At 36.3% G+C, this 15,485-nt stretch overlaps 1 protein-coding gene across 1 annotated transcript in view; it reads left to right on the top strand.

The window, feature by feature from the left end:
- Positions 1–14,830, top strand: part of Gstcd (glutathione S-transferase C-terminal domain containing) — a 185,342-nt gene extending 170,512 nt beyond the window's left edge. The window contains exons 9-12 of the mRNA XM_034636144.2: positions 4,648–4,781; positions 5,965–5,995; positions 9,657–9,726; positions 13,175–14,830. Coding sequence (XP_034492035.2) covers positions 4,648–4,781; positions 5,965–5,995; positions 9,657–9,726; positions 13,175–13,311 — 372 coding nt within the window. The 3' untranslated portion in view covers positions 13,312–14,830. The remainder of the gene's footprint in view (positions 1–4,647; positions 4,782–5,964; positions 5,996–9,656; positions 9,727–13,174) is intronic.
- Positions 14,831–15,485: the final 655 nt, after the last annotated feature.

Below are 15,485 nucleotides of genomic sequence, written 5' to 3'. Positions count from 1 at the left end.
CCTACTCCATATGGGGTGACGTGTCTGTCGTACCGGCAGGCCACTGGGCCTGTCCCGCTGGTCGGTCGCAGATCTGCCCACCTTTCGGGCATGGGTGGAGGCTCTGCTCTGCCCCTACTCCAATTGGGGTGTCGTGACTACCCCGCCTGTAGGACGCTGGGCCTGTTCCTGGCACGGGCGGCGACTCTGCTCTGCCCCTACTCCAATTAGGGTGGTGTGTGTACCACGCCAGCAGGCTCCTGGGCCTGATTTGCCGGTCTGTTGCAGGTCTGCCTACCTTGGAGGTGCGGGCGGCGGATCTGCCCTGCCCCTCCTACCACGCCTGCGGACCCCTGGGCCTGATCTGCAGGTTGGTCACAGGTCTGCTCACCCTGTGGGCACGGGTGGCGGTTCCGCTCCGCCCCCACTCCAATTGGGGTCACATGGCCACCACACCGGCAGGGCCTGATCCGGGAGTGGGAGAAGGATCTGCTCTGCCCCTACTCCAGTTGGGGTGACGTGTGTACCACACTGGCAGGCCACTGGGCCTGACCCGCCAGGCTGTCACAGGTCTGTTTACCTTGCAAGCGCGAACAGCGGCTCTGCCCTGCCCCTCCTACCACGCCCATGTACCACTGTGTCACGGGTCTGCCCACCTTGCGGGTGCGGGTGGTGGCTCCGCTCCGCCCCCTCTCCAATTGGGGTCACGCGGTCACCACGCTGGCGAGCCGCTGGGCCTGCTCCGGGCGCTGGCGGCGGCCCGGCTCCTCCCCTCTGGCTGGACGACAAATTGAGGAGACTCGGGTGTCTGTGCCTCACTCCCCCTACCAGGAGACCAACTATTTATGTCTCCGCTGGTATTGATGAAGTTCTCTCCTCCACCACTTTCTGATGACATCAGATCTCTGCCATCTTGGTATCCTATGCGAATGGCAGCATTTCGTTCCCCTTGCCGGGCAACCAAAGCAATGGGTGAGTCCTGACCGGCCCTCAGCAGGACCCGGACCGAGAAGCAGTTTCCGTGGGCTCCTAGCCCCGGGCCAGGGAAGTTCCGGGAGCCCGAACTCAGCCGCTCCGTGCTCGGTGTAAGCTCCTATAAGTAGGCTCCAAGAAGCAGTGTAGGCTCCAAGAAGCAGTCCCCGCGGGCTCCGTTCCGGGAGCCGGAATTCGGCCGCTTAGTGCTTGGTGTATGCTCTGATAGGAGCAGGGTCCAAGAAGCAGCCTCCGCAGGCTCCGCAGCCCTGGGCCAGGGCGGTTCCGGGAGCCGGAACTCGGCCGCCCCGCGCTCAGTGTTCGCTCTGATAAGATCAGGTTCTAAGAAGCACCCAGGCACTGAACCCTAGCAATCAATCTGTCTGCAAGCCGCAGGCGAATGGCAGCCTGAAATTACCTGTTCTGTGGCTGAATGAGCTGCGGTCAGTCGAAAACAGGGATGGTGACGTCAGCTTTCCAACATGGTGGCTGCTGGCCTCCTCTGTGGTCTGACCGGTGTGGAGAACCGAGATGGACCGCTTCCTTCCCCCGTCTCGAACCCAGAATTCAGCCCTGAGTACGGTGCTTGCACGGCTGGCAGAAACTGCAGCGCTGTATCCCTGCGTCGCTATCTCCTCATTTCCCAGCGCGCGCTGCAGACTCTAGCCGCGGGGCAATTTGCTGAATAAGCAGTGTTACCCTCCGTGCGACAAACCTCTCGCGTTTGAGTCCCCGTAGCCGATCCTCGTGCGATGGAAATCCTTCCTCCAGGTTCCGGAGCACCCCACTATTGCTGGAAATTCCTAACAAGATAGCCTTTAGCCGTCCTGACTTGTCATACTCCCACACAGTGAAGCAGCACACGGGGGCAATGCACTCCCCTCGCCTCCATCTTCCTAAATCCTTAACATTTTATTTAACAGTATTTCCTGCAGTTTATTACTCCATGGTCTTGTCTATAGATTAGATTCTTTTTTAGAACTGCAGAGTGCTCCATTTTGTTTATTGAATTAGTCTCCTGTCAATGGGAAATTGGTTTGCTATCATTTTCTTATTATTTCAAATATTGGTCAATAAATAGATATTTATATATTTTTGCCAGTGTGTCTCATAATTTTTAGACATTATGTTTGTAATCTGTCTAGATCTTGCTAAATTTCCCCTCCATAAGATTGTGACATTTTCATATTTCCTGTTTACCTGCAGCCTATATAAAATTATATATATATAGTGTGTATTATATATATATATATATACATATATAATTATATATAGTGTGTGTATTATATACATATATACATATATAATTATATATAGTGTGTATTATATACATACATATATATATATACATATATAATTTGTTGTATTTTAAAACTCTAATCCATTTGAAATTTATTTTTTCTTATGTGATACATGGAACTATCTAATTTTTGGTTTTCACATGTTATCAGGTTAATGTAATTTTACTTACTGAAGAATCCATCTTTTCTTCCCTGGTTTAAAATACTACCTTTCTTATATGTGCTAAATTTCCATATTCAAATAATTCCACTGCTCTATATCTCTTTTCATTTTTTCCTATTATTTCTGACCTGCATTTGGTTACAGTGAAAATTAGGATTATGTAATGCAGTAAAACCTTTTAGACCTAAAATCCATTGTGTAAATAGTTGATTAACTTCTTTTTTTAATTTGTTTTAATTAGTTACACATGACAGTACAATGATCTTGACATATCATACATTTGAATCAGATGGGATATAATTTCTCATTTTTCTGTGATTAACTTCTTTAGTTTAAATGAGGAAAAGAAATTCACTCTTTTACATGTAGCTAAAAGAATGTAAACCTAAGTAGATACTTAAAAATAAATTGTCTAAACTTTTCTTTCTTCAGAGCCTCAACAGGGATTTGTAGAGAAGCACCTTGGTGTAATTAATGTATGGGGTCATGCTCCATAGTCAGAGTCCTGCCCTTCAGTAGCTGCTTTGTTGTGAGCAAGTTCTTCCTTTCTCCAAGTCATTGTTTCCTCCCTTTTAAAAGGGAGATAATACATTTCTTTCAGAGTTGTTGTGATCATAGAAATGTCAGCATGCCCTCATAGTGCCTGTGCGCAAAGGGCACTCAGTGAGCCTCAGTTCTGTTCTTACTCCAAGGGAATATTCACCCATAACTTTACCTTTAGATTTTCTCCAGCTACTCATGAAAGGAAAGATTTTTACACTGAAAAGCTGACTAAATAAAAGGAGCAGATGAGAAATCAAGGTTCTTTATTCTCCTATTGCTTGATAGTTGGTACTGCCCTCAGGGGATGGCTGCCTTCCTAGGCCATTTTCACCATGAAACAGGAAAGGTGAGTTCATAGTTACCATAGAAATTGAGATGTTGACTTCTGTGTAGCCTATATAAGTCTAGAAGAAGGGAAGAATTCAGAGGGGTACAGGGCTTTTCTCTTCCCAGAATAGCATTGGTTTTAGCTTTTCAGTTCAAAAGGGAATCTAGCTAAAATAATCTACATCCAGACATTTCCAGGAAACTCTCCTCTTCACAATGATTGTGCTCCTCTACCCAGAAGTTTATGTGATCTGTCCCTAGGAGGGGAAAGTATAATACAATATGTTTCTGCCTAAAATGAAATGGAGAGCCGAACATTTTTCTGGCAAAGTGTAATAATTTATTTTTCAGGATCCTCATATCTGATTTTCCTTCATAGAATTGTATTTTGCCTCATTTAGTCTAATAATTTTCAAAATTATTTATTTTAGGTTGTAATAAATTGTGTTTAAGGATATGTGTTTTGAAAACTTTTTAAAATTGAAATTGTTTTCAGAGTTAACTTCACTCCTTCCTTTTTTTTTATACTTTGTTAAAAAAATGTTTTGGTAGTTGTAGATGAATAGCATCCCTTTATTTTGTTTATTTTTATGTGATGCTAAGGATCAAACCCTGTGCCTAAAACAGAGCTAGGCAAGAGCTCTGGCATTTAGCTACAGCCCCAGCCCCTCACTCCTTCCTTTTAAAGTAAACCCTTTGAAAGTATTTTATGCAAGTTTTCATTCATGGAAAACACCCAGAAAGGTGCTACATAAATATGATTCAATCAATTTTATATAATACTAATCATATTATATTCATATAGAATTTTAAAATGTGTTTTTAAATACATTTTATTTAATCTTTGCATTAAGAGTATGCTATGTCAGTATTATTTAGCATAGATTATAGCTGAATAGACAAAGACTTGAAAAGTTTTGTCCGACACAGGGTCTCATAGCCAACCAGCGCTCTAGACTAGAAATTTTCATTGCATATTATTAGTGTTCTTGTCACAATACTACCACTGAAATAAATTCATAATCAGCCAGAGTGCTAGTTTAGTAATCCATATATATGCAGTTTTCCACTTTTAAGATTGCTTCACATATCCTTTTGAATGAATCCTATACTTCTTTTGCAGTGCTCCTTTTATAATCTTTCAACCTTTCTTAATTTTCTTAGTTAATATATGAATAGGTAAGTAGTCCTTTGAAATGTTCACATGAGAACTATTTAAACTATTATAGAATAATACTCTGGTTAATTGAAATCTCTTGAGGATAAGTCACACAGACACATGCACACACAAATTTTAAGGCACAAAAGTTGCACTGTTCATTAAGAAAGAACTTAATGCTAAGGTCGGGTTTTATTTTCCAGGTGGCGTTGCATGCTTGTGGAGTGGCTACAGACATGGTGATTGAGCACTGCATCAAAACACGGGCTTCCTTTGTCACATGCCCTTGCTGTTATGGTTTCATTCAGAACACCTCAAAGTTTAATTTTCCAAAAAGGTGAAATTTAGTATTCTACCTTAGACACCAGTGTGCATGCCAGACTTGTTTGATAGGAAGTTGCAGTGAGATTTTACATGCAGTTTATTGACTTTCCACATGGCAAGTGTTGTTTATAAATTGTACAAGAAAGGATCTTCTCTGTGTCTGTCTCTGATTTTACCCATGCATCCAGCTCTTGCTGAAATTTAGAAGTAAGTCTATCTAGGTGTCAGCTAACTAGAAGTCTGTCAGTATCAGAATTTCTTTGTGTTCTTCTAAATGAAATTAAACATACCACTTGGAAGATGCAGTGAGGTACAGTGGTTAAGTGTTTAGGACCTGGACACCAGGGTGTCGATACTGTCTCCTTGTCATTGTATAAGTTATTTCATCTCGGGCAAATTACTGTCTGCCTGAATTTTCTCATGTATGAAATAAAGGTTATACTGGTAACTATCTCAAAGTTCTTGTGAGAATATGATATATGTAGTAATGTAGGACTTTAGAAGCAGCAGAGAGTAAGCACTCAATAAGTGTGAAGTGTTCCTTATAACAGTAGTAGCAGTAATATTTTTAAATTGTAGTGTTGATGATTAAATTTGATATACATTTTTTATAATCCTTCTAATCCCACATAGGAGGAGGCATTTTCATTCTTGCAGCTTTAACCCACCAGAGGAGAATCACCTTCTTCATGTTTATGACATTTTCACCCTTTAACATAGAATCCACAATAAAGACTATTGCCTGTGTCTTACTATAGTCTTTCTGCCTCCTAACTGGCCTGATGCTTCAATACATGGCCTGCATGACATGGCATAACCCTTCTTCCTGGGGAATTGTGAGAAACAAAGGAATTTTTCAATGTTTATTACCTCCTGTATATTTGCTCACTACCCTTGAATAATAATAAATTTCACACAGTAAAACACTGAATCTATTTGCTCCTATGAGAAGAGGGGGAAAAAAATGGTCGTACTTCTCTAATAATGTTTCTTCCTATGAAAGAAATTCTTTAAAAATTAATAATATGCTGATAATATGCTTTTATTCTTTTACACAATATTTCAAACTGTCAGTTTTTACTTCAGATAGCATTTTATACTCTTCAGCTACAATATATATTTTTATTTGTAATTTAGTTTATTCAGTGTTCTTAATATTAGAACAGTGATTAATTCCATTTTCTTTTCTATTTCAGTGAACAATTCAAGAAAACTTTATCATACAAGGTACTCTTAATGATCTAGATGTAGATAATATACTTTTTTTCATAAAAGGATAATTTTATAGCACTAGACACAATGAATGATATTTTATATACAAGTACTATGTTAAAGGATAATGTCGAATTTTTACAGAAAGTGTTTATTCCATGTACATCAAAACTCAACTTGTAACATTTATAGATTGTAATATTTGCCATCTTGATGAATTTAAATTACAGTGCATTTTAATTTTGACTTACATTTTATCATTTGATAACAAGATTTACAATCTTTTTTATGTTGATTTATCACTTTGTTTTTATCATTTTAAAAATGCCTGCCCATTTTTCCATTTGTTTTTGGTTATATGTTTTTCTTTTGTTAGTTCATGCAATCTTTGCATATGCTGGATACTAATATTTTGTCAGTTACTGTGTTGAAAACAGTTTGTCCAAGTACTTGGTCAACATTTTTGCTTTATGATACCATTGGTTAATAGAAATTAAAATTAACAATCAAATCCATCAACATTTGTATTTATTATTTTTATTTTGGTATTTTAAATTCTTTATTAAATCAATGAAACACATTTATTATACTATAATTTTTTCTAAAATTTTATAGTTTTATGAAATACTTTTAATTTATTTTTTTTATTGGTTGTTCAAAACATTATAAAGCTGTTGACATATCATATTTCATACATTAGATTCAAGTTGGTTATGAACTCCCAATTTTACCCCAAATACAGATTGCAGAATCACATCGGTTACACATCCACATTTATACATAATGCCCTATTAGTAACTATTGTATTCTGCTACTTTTTATCCTCTCTTTATAGTTTTCCATCTCGAATTTATGAGGGAGTATATCATCTTTAGTTATATGCAAATTACTCATGAGCATCTAATATGTATTGTATCTGGATTAACAAACCCAGATGAACTCTTTTAGTAGTTGGAGATGTGTGAAGGGTCTGATATTTTTAACCTACTTTCAAGTTATTCTGCTGTAACATATTGGTCAATATGGTGGATGCTGGTAGAAGATATGAGAATCCTGAATCAGAGACAAAAGAGTTGATTGTTCATAGCAATAACAGTAAACAGAGTACCATCATTTTTACACTGACTCACTGAGGCCTAGTTCCCATAGGGCATCTGGAAATGGGCCAAAGGATACCTGCCTTTTGTTCTAGAGAGAGAGTGTATTTTTTTCAAGTTTGTTCACTATAAAAAATATACTTGAAAAGATAACCTGGAATAGAGAGAATTTTTTCTATAAAAGGTCAGATAATAAATATTTTAGGTTTTACCAGCCGTAAACAAATCTTTCACATATTCTTATACAGGTAAAGCAAACAATAAGAGGATGAATAAGGAAAACTAGGGAGGTGATGGGGTAGGGCACATGCAATGTCACTGGCTGGAAAAGAATGTAAAATTTCTGAAATGCAGAGATGTTGCACACAAAAGCAGAAAATCTCTAGAACCCCCAAAGTTGAGTTTATCTCCTCAAACTCCCACACCCCCAAAAATGCTGCTTGGCCACCAGCCCTGGAAGATCTCAGGTATAAATGCTTTATAGAGAAGCCTTCACTTCCTGGATTCTGTGGCAAGCTAATATCTCAGTGTTTCTTAGTTTCATTTAGCTTCATAAAAATGGGTGGCCTCGTAGGCACAACTAAATGGACTTATTACCCAAATATTTGGAAGCAACTTGGGAAATGTCTTTCTCCTCAATTAAATTTAGCCAGAAACCTTTACTGAGTACCTGCTTTATGCCTTGTTCTTTCAGAACTTAACTTTGATTAAAAAGAACAAAGATCCAGGCAAGGTGGCCCACGCCTGGAATCCCGCAACTTGGGAAGCTGAGGCATGAAGATCAAATGTTCAAAGCCAGCCTCAGCAACTTAGCAAGTCCCTAAGCAACTTAGTGAGACCCTGTCTCTACATAAAAAAATATTTTTTAAAAAAGGGCTGGGGATGTGGCTCAGTGGTTAAGTACCCCTAAGTTCAATTCCTGCTACCAAATAGAAAGAAGAATAATTTTAATAAAATATAGTAAAACCCATCAGGACAATAGAATTGCATCCCATCTGAAGTTGCAATTACCTCAGTATTACCTTTATATACAGTGAATCTTAGATTACAAACACCATGGGGATAAAGGATGTGCTTTTTCTTGGCTTTTTCTCAAATCATGGAATTCTCAATTATTCTTTTGTCCTTTTGTTGATGGCAGTTAGTTTGTAGAATCTTAATTAATGTTATTCATTTGACTTACTTTATTAGTTTCCTACCCTTTGCCATTAAATTCATAGTAAGTATTAAAATGTTTTTTAAATACATAAAAGTTGAGACAAAGATATCCCTGTAGAAAGAAAAAAAAAAAACCTGCAACATTGCAATCATTTCACTTTTCTTATGTAAAACCAGAGGCTTCAAATTTAATGTACAAAATACTAAGAAGAGGGGCTGGGATTGTGGCTCAGCTGTAGAGTGCTTGCCTAGCATGTGTAAGGCCCTGAACTCAATCCTTAGCGGAAGGAAGGAAGAAAGGAAGGAAGGAAGGGAGGAAGGGAGGGAGGGAGGGAGGGAGGAGGAAACTTCTTAGCCTTTCTTTAAAAAAAAAAAAAAAGAAGAAGATAAATGTTGAATATGAGTTAAACCTGTTTGTTCAGCTGGAAGATCATTAGCATTCTTGGGAACTCAAGCTGTTCTGAATGAACAGCTCATAGGAGCATTATATTTATTTTGAGTTTGCCTAGTCACTCACCTTTGGCTACATGCAGATTTAAAAGTACTGTGCAAACTCATTCACTCTGTCCCTTTAGGGGCTGCCTTCTATTAATTCAGTCTTTCCTAAAATTGTTAAGCAGAAAATAATAACACCAGCTGCCCCATTACGTCAGGTCTTTCTAATGGTTTGTCTTTGAGAGAGAGATCCACTCTGCAGCCTTGTGGAGTGAGAGTAGAGGGAGCCAGGCTCCTGTCCTCTAAAGTGACTGGGTGGAAGTAAGAGTCAAGAAAAGCCAGGGTGTAGCTGGCATGCTGCTGGCACTCCTAGAGAGCTAATGAAGCTGCAATTTGAGATCTGCATGACTTCCTTTTCCTCTGGTAGTATGAGAAGCCACAGAGCACACCTTCTTGGAATCACAATTCAAAAGATTCAAATAAAATTTAAAAAGGAAAAGTATAAGTGAATTGTTGGTCTTTTAATTTAATACATTGTAATTACAAAATGTAACTATTTCATATTTTGATTAAAAGCAACTTGACAAAATTGTCTTGAAGATTTTCTGTATATCTCTTCTTAAGAACTACATCTGGGGGCTGGGATTATGGCTCAGTGGTAGAGCCTATGTGAGGCACTGAGTTTGATCCTCAGCACCACATAAAAATAAATAAAAATAAAACAAAGGTATTTTTATCTACCCTAATAACTAAAAAATTTAAAAAAAAAAGAACTACAGCTGAAGAGCAGTATACATGAAAAAAAGAAGTTATCAAGTAACATATTCACAGAGTTGACTTTTTTGAAAGTACCATTTTGTGCAGTGCTTTATTTAATTAAACAATTTTGAACTCCAGAAAAAATTAGGTAGTTTTTGTTTGTTTGTTTTTATAACTTTGAAGCAGAAGATTAAAATAAACTCATATTCTATTGGTTTTTCTTTTAGGAACATATGATTCTTTGCCGGTTTGCAGATCAGACAGCTGTCCAGCTTCCACCCCAAAGAAGGCTCATAGGTATGTATTTTAATACAACAGCTGTTGAGTAGATTATTCACAGTATGCCTAGGAATTAATGGATAGATTCCATATGGGAAAAACTAGTCCATTTATCAATAAGAAACTAAAGTTTGTTCTTCTCAAGAAACTTAATCCATATAAAATAGCATTTTATCCTGTTTGGGTTAACAATACCTTTAAGTAAATTTTCAGTGTTTTTACACTGAATTAAATCACTAACAATTATGAACCAACTACAAAATCTATCAAAAGCCACAAAAGAAAATAACAAAAAATGGAAAAGTCAACCATTATGCCAAAATTGACGAATTTTTAAAAATTATGGCCAGGTGTAGTGGTGCATGCGTGTAATCCCAGCTGCTTGGGAGGCGGAGGCAGGAGGATCACGAGTTCAAAGCCAGCCTCAGCAATTTAGCAAGACGCTAAGCAACTCAGTGAGACCCTGTCTCCAATAAAATACAACATAAGGCTAAGGATGTGGCTCAGTGGTCGAGTGCCCCTGAGTTCAATCCCTGGTACCCCCCCCACAAAAAAAAAAAAGTTATGAACAAGAATGATAATGTTTTCTTTCAAAAAAAAGTATGTTTGTATATTATTTATAATAGAACATTTTACTCAACATTTGCAACATTAAATTGTTGCCTAAATTGGAAGACCACAGAAGTGTTTCAAGTTTATTAAGTAATTGTTTTATCAAAAGATATTGCTTTAGAAAAAATCACATTTAGAAAAATAATAGCAACTGTTACTATAAATTTAAACACTGAGTTAAATGTCCTCACTTATTATCTCCATAAATTCTTATGGGATAGGTACTATTATTTAATTTTAATGAGTGGATGGAGACAAAAGTTTACCTGAGATCTTCACCTAACAGATGATAGAGCCACACTATGAACGCAAATTAGATGATTCCAGACACAAAATTCTTATTTACTTTTGTGATACTGCTTCTCAGCATATTGGAATTACGTTATTGCAAGTTCAGATTCTGAAATTAGGGCTTTACATAAATGGGTCAAATTCAAACTAATCTTAAAAATTATTCAGAGAAGCACCACATTAGGCACTGTCACACTTTCCAAAATTCTAGTACAGAGCCTATTTTTCTTCCATGTTATACTGGTAAAAACTGATTGTTATTTCTTTGGTCGAGCACCAAAGTAGTTAGCTTGAATGAAGTAGTTAGCTTGTATGCAGGTACCATGTTGTATAAGAAATAACTACCATTAAACACTAAAATAAGAGTTAGCAGGGCAAGATGCTCACACTTGGAGAAGCATGAGAGACCTGATATTGAGGGAACAGTGAAATTCCTTCTCTCTCTTACACTCTTAGACATAACATGAAAGGAACTTGCTCTTTTTTCTCCATTCCTCTTCCTTTTCTCATCAACAGTTTGAGTTAGTGAAATATACATTTGATGTAACACCACTAGACCTATGTCTTAGTCTGTTTTATGCTGCTATAACAGACTATCACAGAGTAATTTATAATTAACAGAAATTTATTTGGCTTATTAATTCTGGGGATCAGAAAGTTGCAGTGGAGGGGCTGGCATCTGGTAAGGTCCATTTTGCTATGTTATAACATGGTGGCCATCTCACTGAGAGGGAAAAGTGGGAGTGAATGCTCACATGAGAAGGAACCCATAGTTATGATAACAACCCCACTCTTACAATAATAACAGCATTGATCCAGTTATTTTGTGCCTATGGACTCATCACCACCTATTGTGTCCCACTTCCCAACACTGTTGGGGGGGCATGTTCAAATCATAGCAATTCAATCAATACATAATGGTAGATGGATATATTTATGGTGGATATGCATTTTAAGGGGAGTAACTGTAACGGAAGTGTCTATCATTGAGGAGGAAGAGCATTTGATATAATGTGGACAGGAAGGGGAAAAGGAATGGGTTTCTATAAAGCTATAGATTCCATCAGATGTCTGAATCTGTGCACAGACCATTTCTGTGTTCTCTGAATATTTTTAGGATGTTTACCAAGTCCCAAAATGTAGATGTTGATGACCGAGTTTCAGTTGTAATGGCACTTACACGTGAAAAAGTGAGATTCTTCAGCATAATGAAAAAGAAAAAATTAACTGAACTGGGATCAAAGCCAAGGGTAAATGAGCTGCAATGTAAACCAAGGGTGGGTACTGAAGGAATGTAGAGCATCCCATTATGACAGAGAATGTTTCATTTTAAACTGAAAAGTTGATGAGGTGAACATTTACAGATATCTTAAAGGAAAGATAGTAAAGAAAAAAAGAAAGTTAGCCATAATAGCTGTTTAATGAAGAAAGGGTGATTTGCCTAAATAAAATTGTGGATATCTCTTCATATCATCATTTCTAACACAGTTCATTATTTATGGCATGGGTCCTTCTAAGGAAGTGTGTGACATCAACATTCTGAGTCTCTTGTTCTTAGTTCTTATCTACACCTTCTGCTGTTTTTTTAATGTGAGAATTCTGTCTTCTTTTCTATTTTATTTAACTATCTTCACTTCTGAAGTCATTTTAGTTTAACAGTTTCACTGTTACTCAGTGGAAATAAATTACTATAATTAAAATAATGTTTAGGCATTGTTATAATTATTGAGGAAAAATAGAATAAATGAGGTTCCCAAGAAGACGAAGAAGCTTACATATTGAATTTAGAGCAATCAAAAAATGGGAAAGACAACCATGGCTTTGAATATATTCAGCCCCAAATCAGTTTTTTTTTTTTCCCCTGAGCTACTTTTGAAAGTTGAAGTTCATGTTTGCCAAAGGAAAACAAATTGACTGTTTTGCTTGCCAGTCAGGTTTCCTCTTTTGTTTTCCAGAGATTACAAAGGAAAAAGAGAATTGATATTTTAATAGGGATGGCAAGGTCTGAAAATTAAGAGTATATTTTACTCAACATTACATATCTACCTTAAATAATGAGTACACGATTGAGAATTTCTCAACATATTTTCCATTTCTTATTTCCTGGAGTCTGAAAAAGCTCCGGGTAGAAAATGTAGCATGACTATCAGATGGTCCTTTGTCAGCATGTTACTTTAGATATTCTCAAATACAGATTTTTTTTTTTTACAATATTAGAGAAAATGTAGTTTTATAGGAAAACAATGACAAGATGTTTAAAAGGATTTTAACCAAATTAGAAAACAGAATTTAAAGTTATATTTGAGGTTTATTTATAAATATATTAAAAGGCTACTAGTCTTTAAATTAGCAGAGTTAATTTGTGAAATGTGATTATTTATACCTACCTTCTCTCCATACTGATTAAGAATTAAATAAAAAAAAAAACTGAACAGTACTTGGGAGTAAACAGTATTCTTCATAGTACTTGTAGATTTTGTCACTGTGTGGATTTCTTTAGACCAAATGAAATTGTCCTGCTAGAAGAAGGGTATTCTCATGATACCATTTCACTGTATTTCAGGAAAACAGTGCATGTGCCTGGTGGATCTGGACCGAGCAAGAGCTGCAGAAGAACGTGGTTATTCTGTTCAAGTGATATCCATGGAGCCAGAGAGCTGCTCTCCCAAAAACAACATGATAGTGGGAGTCCCCACTTAGATTGAGATGTTTACATTTGATATTTTGCCATTGGCTCCATGATGAAAGCCCAGTGGCATTCAGGAGGTTCTTGGCATAAGTAGGAAACAGCATTAGCCATCCTGAGCCTATTGTGCTCAGGAAGGAAAGCAACAGGAAAATCTTGGAAGAAAGGCTGCCTGCAAAGCATCACAAATACTCTTACAATGTGCGATCAAGGGCTGGTGGTTTTCATAGTGAGAATCCCCTGACGTCTCAGCTGCCAAAAGAATAATACTCACCATTGAAGGTTTCATTACTGGAATAACAATTTCCTTCTCATTTCACAAGCTTTTCTGATCTTGCCAATGTGATATTTAATTCAAAACAATGTACTTGCAGCCTTTATTTTATAATCTTAGATATTTACACACAGAAACTGAAAAACTTTGTGGGGGTTTTGTGTTTTTTTTATATTTTTCAAACAATGGTACTTTTATAATTTTATAAAACTCTAGGAAGGCAATTACAGTATGGGTATTTTTAAGCTGGGGTCAGTTGAACTTATATACATTTAGGATTATCCTTTTAAATAATTGCCCATAAATTACCAAATGTGATCATTTCTGGTTCAAACATTTTGGGTGAAAAGATTCTAAAGTCATTGCAGTAAGTTTCATCTTGTGGGAATATGGAATTTGGACATAAATTCTAATTAATTGGCAAATACATTGATATCTTAATTCAAATCTATTCATAATAATTTAGGATCCATTATTTTTCACAACCCTGGCCTAGATTTTTCTGAAGATATGAAGATGAATTGCAAGAAATACAATTTTACCTATGCAAGTAAATCAATTAGAAGGAAATATTGAAGAATTAGTGAAGTTCTTTATGTCAGACCATAATGTATGGTCTTATTGTTTTGTTTAATTCTTGGTAAAAATTATCAAGCATAAATTGGGAATGTGAAGAGTGCGGAGTATGGAAGCTTATTTGAATAGTTCTGTCTGCCTAAATTCTTTTTCTTCCAGATAACATTTTTAGAGACAGGTAGTAATCTTCTCTCATATGCTGCTATTTATTTAACTTCACATGTCCTAGATTATTCAATTTAAGATTTATTTTATTGTTTTTAATTCCTATATGACATATATCATAAGAGGAAAGAACTTGGATTGTTCATCACTCAGATAAAAATAGGAATAATTTACAATAATATGAATGGGAGAAGGGAGTTTTGTAGTCTGATTTCCTGGCATAAATTTTAAGGAAAGCACTACTGGCTCTGAGTAATTTAGTCTTTTGTGCCTGTAGCTACAATGCTCCTTTACTGTGGACTTTCTTTTTTAAATCAAGATATCATTTATATACAATATAATAACAAGTTTTTAAGTGTTCCATTTGAAAAGTTTTAACAACTGTATGTAACTACACAACTTCCACCAAAATAAGATGTAGAATATTTCTGTCAGATGTTGCCAAAAATATGTATTGAGAATATTTTTGTAGTCTGTGGACTATTCATTTTCACAATAAAAGTTTTAATTTTGATGAAGCTGGATTTATCTTTTTTTCTTTTATGATACATATTTTCTTTATATTCTCTAATAAATTTTTATCTACCCTAAGGTCATAAAGATTTCTCCTATTATAAGAACTTTATGATCCCATCTTTTTATATTCTGGTCTATCATCTATCCCAAATCATTTTTCACATAAAGAGGTAGGTATATTTTGATGAATAGTTATTTCAGTACCATTTTTAAAAAATCCTTTCCCATTAAAATGACTTGGTACCTCAGTTGAAAATCTGTGTGTGTGTTTGTGTGTGTGTGTGTGTGTGTGTGTGTGTATGCATATGGATATACAGGTTTGTGTGTGTTTTCTCAATTCTTTTGTTTGTCTTACTAATTTATTGGTTGCAAAAACTTTATAGTATGTCAGAAAAGCAGGTAGTTAGTCTTCCAACTTAATTTTTCATTCTCTAGATTGTATTTGCTGTTCTAGATCCATTGTATTTTTATATAAACCCTAGAATTAGCTCATCAATTTATTTTTATAATTTTACAAAATTAAAAAAGCTTGCTGGAATTTTTGGTATTCTCTATTTAGATTAATTTGGGGAAATTCAGCATCTAAACAGTTGTTGGATCTAATAACCATGAATATATCTTTCACTATATTTAGGTTTCTTTTAATTATACTCAGCA

The sequence above is a fragment of the Marmota flaviventris genome, chromosome 7, assembly GCF_047511675.1.
Source record: "Marmota flaviventris isolate mMarFla1 chromosome 7, mMarFla1.hap1, whole genome shotgun sequence".
Taxonomy (NCBI): Eukaryota; Metazoa; Chordata; class Mammalia; order Rodentia; family Sciuridae; genus Marmota; species Marmota flaviventris.
This window is presented reverse-complemented; position numbering and strand designations above follow the sequence as displayed.